At 37.2% G+C, this 8,001-nt stretch overlaps 1 protein-coding gene across 1 annotated transcript in view; it reads right to left on the bottom strand.

Annotated features, from left to right (window-relative positions):
* ALMS1 (ALMS1, centrosome and basal body associated protein) overlaps window positions 1-8,001 on the bottom strand; it is a 133,650-nt gene that overhangs the window by 65,491 nt on the left and 60,158 nt on the right. Inside the window, 3 exon segments of the mRNA XM_023760631.1 lie at window positions 5,916-6,763; window positions 6,930-6,947; window positions 6,950-7,516. Of these exon segments, the coding sequence (XP_023616399.1) occupies window positions 5,916-6,763; window positions 6,930-6,947; window positions 6,950-7,516 (1,433 nt within the window).

Genomic DNA, 8,001 nt, shown 5'->3' with positions numbered 1-8,001 from the left:
GATTAGGCAGTCAGACATCCTCTCGCAGTCCAGGACTCCTCGCTCCTTACCTCCTGCCCGCGAACTTTCCTGCCACCACCTCTGCACTCGCCAGCCGTGAACCTGGCTTCTGGCTGAGTGGCGCTCCCCTGTGGGAGAGCACTGACCATCAGGGGGAAGCTCCTGCATAGAGCGTCTGCCCCTTGGTGGTCAGTGCACATCATAGCGACCGGTCGTTCTGCCATTCGGTCAATTTGCATATTAGGGTTTTATTATATAGGATTATGCTTTGATTGAATGGCCAACCTGAAACTTAGCATATTAGGCTTTTATTATATAGGATATGGTAGAGGGGCATCTTAGAAATTATGGGCAGGAGCTTGGTATAGGTCAGGGGTGGGGAACCACAGGCTGCAAAAGACCTGTGAAATCATTTGGTCTGGCCCTGCCAAAGCATTAGTGATGAGTTAATTAAATGTGTGACCAAATATAACAGGCTGCTTTTTTATGATAATTTTGTATGGCTCAAGAATGATGTTATAAATATCCAAATGGCCCTTGGCAGATAAAAGCTTCCCCACCCTGGTACAGGTAGATATACTCCACTGGAAAGAGAAACCACCATAGGTTTTGATGAACCCATAGGCTGGCACGAAAGAATGAAATCTAGCAGAATGCCAAGCTGATTTCCACCACAGGACATTTCCTTAGTGTCAGGGTGGTATGGGAGGATGGGGGAGTGAGCCAGAAAAGCAGAGTGAAATTCTCTTGCACAGTGAAGGCACTAACAAACCAAATCCCATTAGATAGAGGGACCTAACAAACCAAATCCCATTAGATAGAAGGGCCTATGATAAACATCAGGCCTCCTCCTTACATTTGCCAGATTTTGAACCTGGATAAGGCAGGAAGCTAAATAATTTATGCCGGAGAGGGGAGAACTTTCAAGGTGAGGAATTCAGACTTATAAAACTAGCAATAAAAAAAAATCCACAGTGCCACCCTCAAGAAGGGGGCTGAGTAAAAAAACAGTGTAATCACTTGTCATCTTTTGAGCGCTTATGAGACGTTTCCATTGAGAAAATGTAACCACAAAAATACATAGCTGTTTTCCCCTTATATTTGCCACTGTAAAGCTACGAGGGCTGAGAATCTAAAGAGCTGAATTCAAACATCTGAAAGACTGAACTATGGTATCTTACTATATTTAATTATTGAAGAATCAAAGACTTGTCAGCTTAAAACAAAAATCCAAACAAATCATTAACAATCATAGGTAGCCCAACCCAGCTCTGACCTAGTAAAATTCCTGAAATGATTAACAGAGAAAAGGAAAAATCCTCTCTGTTGCAAAGTAATAGCATTTTCAGTCTCTATAATTTTTTTTTTATTCACAATGTCCAGCATACAAGCAAAAATTGTAAAATTTGTGAAGCAGGAAGAAGTAAATATTGAGAGGGCGAAAAAAAGAAAAATTGATTTACAGGATATTGAGATAATGAAGTTAGCACAGAAGGATTTTAAAATGGTTACTAATATATTAAAATAGCAAAAGATGGGGATAATAGGTAAAAATATAAAGAAATTTCAAGAGAAAATTGGAATCTATTTTAAAAATAAAATACAAATAAATAAAAGAGAAGAGCACTGATCTCCAGCAGACCTCAGGAAATACCAAAAGAAATTTTTTTAGGCCGGAGTAAAACAATCCAACAAAAGTACAGAACTGCAGGAAATAATGAAGAGCACTTAATAATGTGTAGCATGTACATATACATATGGAGACATACATACACACACCTTTTTATATATATACATTTATGTTGTTCTATATTTCACATAATGAAATAAACCAAGCAACAATAACAATTGTTGGGAATTTATAAATATGTAGAACAGTGGAGAATATTGATAGACACTACTTTAGCTAAGTGATCAAGGTTAACATCACACACACACATAAAGTTTAACATCACCAGTAATGCATGTTAATATAATGTGTTCCCTGATGAGATGCTTTAAAAATGCCTAACCTCAATCTAATCTTGAGACAACAAGAAACAGCAAAACTGAAAAACTTTCTCAAAAATAACTAATTCTCTTTAAAGTGTCAAGTTGATGAAAAATAAGGAAAGACTGAGAAACTGCCACAGATTGAAAGAAACTAAGAAGATATGAAACCTACAATGCAAGGTGGGATCTTAGATTGGATCTGAAACAGAAGGTTCATTTGTGGAAAAACCAGGTGAAATCCCAAACAATCTATATTTTAGTTACAATTTTATATGAAGGATAATTTCTTAGTTTTGGTAAATGTTTTATGATTATGATGTTGACATAAGGGGAAATTTTTGTAAAGGGCATATTGCCAACCTCTAAGATATCCCCCAATGATCTCTGCCTCCTGGTATTTATAATCTTGTGTAATATCTAACCCTTCAGGATGGGCTGAAAATAGTGATTTATTTCTATCAAACAATGTGGCAGAGTGGTGAAATTCACTTCCAAGGTTAGGGTACATAAAGACTGTGGCTTTTGTCCTGAAGCCCTCTCTTGCACTCTTACTTGCTTTGCTCACTCTGAAGGAAATTTAGCTATGATATTGGAGCTGCCCATATAGAAGAAGAAACTGATGCCTCTAGCCAACAGCTATGTGAGCAAGCTTGGAAGCATATCCTCTCAGTCAAACACAGCTGAGATTAGACCATAGCTACAGCCAGTATCTTGTTTGCAACCTTGTGAGGGACCCTGCGCCAGAAGCACCGAGCTAAGCCATGCCTAGATTTCAGACCCACAGAAACTTGGGGATAATATTCATTGTTTTAAGCTGCTATTTTTTGCAACTCCTCTTTAAGTTGAAAATTATCTCAGTATAAAAAAGTTTAGAAATATTTAGTACTTGCACACGTTCTATGCAAACACATAGTCATGCCTTGCCTAATGACGGAGACACATTCTGAGAAATGCATCCTTAGACGATTTTGTCGTACAAATATCATAGAATGCACTTACACAAACCTAGATGGTATAGCCCAGTGGTCGGCAAACTCATTAGTCAACAGAGCCAAATATCAACAGTACGACGAATGAAATTTCTTTTGAGAGCCAAATTTTTTAAACTTAAACTATATAGGTAGGTACATTGTCATTAACTTAGTTAGGGTACTCCTGAGGCTTAGGAAGAGCCACACTCAAGGGGCCAAAGGGCCGCAGTTTGCCGACCACTGGTAGCCTAATACACACCTACGCTCTATGATACAGCCCATTGACTGGTAAGTGAATGTGGAGGCCCAGAATATTATTGTAAGTACTGTAGACTTTATACACACTATAAACCTAAACTACACTAAATTTATTTTTAAAACACCTTTTTTTCTTCAATAATTAACAGCTTACTGTAACATTTTTTTTTTTACTTTAACATTTTTAACACAGCTTAAAAAACACATTGTACAGCTGCACAAAAATAGTTTTTCTTCATATTGTTATTCTATAACCTTCTATTTAAAACTTTAAAAATATTTTTTACTTTTTAAAACTTTTTGTTAAAAACTAAGACATAAACACACACATTAGCCTGGGCCTCCACAGGATCAGAATCATCAATATCATTGTCTTCCACCTTTACATCTTGTCCCACTGGAAGGTCTTTAGAGGTAATGACACACATGGAACTGTCATCTCTTATGATAAGAATGCCTTCTTTTGAAATACCTTATGAAGGACCTGCCTGAAATATGTCCATGGTGGTTTGCTTGGGTGATTATTTTTATCATAGATTTGCTTGTAGGTAGATAATGCACCATGAACATTCCTCTCAATTGATGAAAACCCTTCAGTGTTGAGGCCCATGTTTTCAAAAGTTTTAAGGAGCTTGTTGAAGTCTGCAAAGGCTTCTGCTAAACCCTTTACTGTGCATTTTTTGGGGGTTCCTCTTCTTTTTCTTCTGCAGTTTCCTTTTCTCTTGGCCTCTTCTTCAGCTATGTATTCCTGCTCTAGTTCCAACCACTCCACATTAGTCAATTCCTCAAGAACCACATCTAGGAACTCTCCAACGTCATCCTTATCCACACCCAGGTTACAGCTGTTTGTCATCTCAACTACAACCTTGTTGATTTTTGCAACCTCTTTATCTTTGGCAAATCCTTTGGAGTCATAGACGTCATTAGGCAATAAGAATATTTTAATGAAAAAATTAGTAAAATGCCACCTCCAACACTTAATGGTCATTATAATCTTATAGGACCACTATCATATATGTAATCCATCACTGACCTAAATATTGTTATGTGGTAGGTGACTGTATATACACACAAATAAATGTGTTATGTATATATAGTCTGAATTATTTATGGACACTGGAGTCAGACACACCTAGGTTCAAATGCCACCTCCAACACTTAATGGTCATGTGATCTGAAGCAAAACATTTAAGTATTAGGCTTTTAAAAATCTATAAATTGAGATAATACTATCTGATTATACTGAAAAATATAATATAGGCCACCACTAGCATTTAGTACATTCTGAACAAATGGCATTATTAATTCATATTTATAATCATCTATAATTTTCTCATTCAAGGAACTCAGCTCCAATAACTAAGCATTTTATCATTTTGATGAGTTTCAATATTGTACATAAACTTGTCAATCTTTTAATTTTTAAACATTTTTCAAAAATAATTATCAATATTGATTTCTACAATACCCTATTATTTGTAACATTGAAACTAGAGATTCACCTTGTTTGTTGTTTGTTTTGCCCCAATTCAATTCTCAATCACTAACATTTCATTTGGAAATATGAGTGCCAAAAATATTAAATGACTTATCCAAGAAGATAGTAGAAGAGCTAGAAGTATAGCTCAAGGTTTGGAGAAACAATATCATGTGATAAACAAACTCTTACTTTGATTAAAAAGTCTGTATGTGAACGCCCCATCTGCTGCTTACGATCAGCATTATTTGAGAAAATGCTGTTTGCTGACAAAGTAGCAATGTCCGTGTCTCAGTTTCCCGGAGGGTAAATATGGATACCACCATCAACGCATAGGATTATCATGAGTATTAAATGAGATAACATATACAAGTCCCTCACTGGCAAGAATACCATATGTGGATGTTGAAAAAACATTTTCTCCCCTTTCTCCTTTCCAAGGCCAGTGCTCTCCACTATGACATGTTGCCTACTCAACTATAAGATGGAAACATTAAATACAAAGGGTAGTTCTGTTTAGCCATAACAGAATGTTAGGAGTCTCTTGTGGGAGACTAATGTAAAACTGAATTAATGACAGTCTTAAATTTAGGCTGAATAATATCAATCTAATGCATTTATCCCTGAGCTGGTTTTTCTTTCCTATAATACACTGTGAAGTGGGGCATCGCATCAGGGAGTACAGTATTTTGATTTGCATTACTGGTGAGGTTAAACCTTGATTACTTGGCTAAAGTGATGTTTGCCAGAATTTTCCACTGAAAAGTTACCTTTTTACATTGTAAATACTAAATATTTGAGGGGAATCATAAAATGGAAACGAAGAGGGGGAAAAAAGGAGAGAGCGCGCATGCAGGAGAGGGAACATGTGCATGCATCCTTTCCCAAAGCCTGGTCTTCAGCATATCTTCAACACAATAAGTAAGGAACTAGTAACTTGTACCACTGCATGATCAAAGAGTCTTCTCAAAATAATTCAATGTTTTAAATACTTGAAGCCAAGTCTTATCAAAAGCCCTTTGAAAGTATAAACACATTACTTTCAGATGTCTTTACTTTGATATTTATCTCTTGAAAGACTTCCAGCAGAATCATTAGATACAATCTGCCCTAAGAGAATCACACTGCTCCCCCCCAAAAAACTTACATTTGTTTAAATATTTAAAACCCGTTATGACAAATTCCATCAGCTTGCTTGTTATCACAAAGAGACTCACCGATCTGCAGATACTGGAGTCCTTTCTGGATTGGAATATTCTTCCAAATCTGAAAAGTTCACTTGTGTTTGCTTTGAGGTTACTATCTGGCTATTCTGAAAAGGTATGGTTTTCAAGTCCTGAGAAATAATATTACTATCTGGAAGAGACTGTATGACTTGAAAGTCCGGTGAAGATTTAGGTCCTAGAGAACCTAAAGATTCTTGATCATGTACTATAAGTTTACCGGTCAGTAATTTGGAGGTTGGTTGCAATGATCTTGAAGATATAGTTTGTAGGTCAGAGTTAAACTCACTATTCATCCTTGTTTTAGAAGCCGAATCCAATGAAAGAAACCTTTTATCTAAGGTTCCACTATCCAACTTGGAGGAAGTCTTGGGAGAAAGAGTTATACGAACCAAAGAAAGTATCTTTTTGTTCGAAGGTAGAGTAGATGGAGATGTTCCTAATGTACATTGATTTGGCGATGATTGGGAGACCACATCATTGATTTTATTAGTTTCAACTTTTATATTAGAAATGTATGATTTAGGCTCTTGTTGATCCTTGTTTTCTACTACATAATCCTGACCTTGAGGAAGGGGGGAATATTGTTTTCTCATTTGGTGATCTATATCAGGGCCCCTGCTTTGTTCAAAGAGCTGACGCTGTTCAAGAAATATAGAAGAAGGAAGGTCTGGAGCTATATAACTCTGACCTTGAGGAAGGGGAGAGTAGTTTATTCTCATCTGATGATCTACCTGTGGGGTTTTGCTTTGTTCAAAGAGTTCTCGGTTTTCAAGAAAAATGTGACAAGGAAGATTTGGAGCTACATAATGCTGATGTGAAGGAGGAGGAGGAGGAGGGGGAGGAGGGGGAGGAGGGGGAGGAGGAGGGGGAGGAGGAGGAAAGGTAGGAGGAGGGGGAGGAGGAGGAGGAGGAGGAGGAGGAGGAGGAGGAGGAGGAGGAGGAGGAGGTTTTCTTATATAGTGATCTGCATGTGGGACTTTGCAGAACTCAGGTTGTTCAAAAAATATGGGTGGAGAATTTGGAGTTACAGATGCTCTAGTATACTGGCTATCTTCAGTAACACCAACCTTAAGAACAGAGGAATCTGAAAAGCATTTAGAATGTCGGTGAGATGAAAAAGTGATGGAGGTAGTAAACTTTTTCATGGATTCTGGGGACAGCATTTGTGATGAAGAATGACAATCCATTTCTTCAGGTAGCACATAAGTAGGTTCTACTAATTCTGACAGCCAAGGGTCCATATTTTCACGAAATGGCATTCGAAAACCCTTGCTAATTTTGAAGTCATCAGTTGTAAAGTTCTGAATTGGGGAACGACTTTGTAACTGCAAGGAATTCCAAACTTTGAAACGGGTGTTGCTCTGGTCTAGTGATTTGGAAAGGTTGATGTGCCTGCTTCTCCATGATGACGGGCTCCGGTGTCCTCTGATAATTTCTAAGGGTTCAGGTGATCTGAAGATACAAGGATGGCTGTCCAACTGTGATTGTTTAGGAGTTAGAGTCCTGTAACATCCTTTTTCATGGCTCTCAATAATAATATGACCACAGACAGCTTCTGGATGGCATCTTATTCCCTGTGGACTCCGTAAACCCTAGAAAATATAAAGATCTTACTTGAAGTAGTCCAAATAGTTATACAAAAATCACTTTGCTGATGTTTTACAATAAAACAGGTAAGAACATAAGAATAAGACAATTAATTATAGAATAAAATGGCCCATGACCATGCAGTTAATTTCTTTTAAAAAATTTTCACTGAAGTAACAAAAGCAAAGACTACTATTGCCCCCCAGTATTCTCACTTTTTTTCTTTTAGTAACAGCATATCCCAACATTAACTAATCATAAGGCCACCAAGCCACAGATAAAGGGTGTCCCAAAATTCACACAAGAAGTAATTTTGATAGAAAACACAGGTTTATAATTAAAAATTGTAAAATTTTTATTGATTCATAAAGTATATAGTATAGGGTTATGTATGGAATGGCATATCGGGTAAATGGATTATCATGTTGCAATAGCGAGCACCATTAGCTGTTATTGCCTGAGTAGCCGCATTTTCGAAGAAGAATGGTCC

Source organism: Myotis lucifugus, unplaced genomic scaffold (genome assembly GCF_000147115.1).
Source record: "Myotis lucifugus unplaced genomic scaffold, Myoluc2.0 scaffold_186, whole genome shotgun sequence".
In the NCBI taxonomy this organism is placed as follows: domain Eukaryota; kingdom Metazoa; phylum Chordata; class Mammalia; order Chiroptera; family Vespertilionidae; genus Myotis; species Myotis lucifugus.
This window is presented reverse-complemented; position numbering and strand designations above follow the sequence as displayed.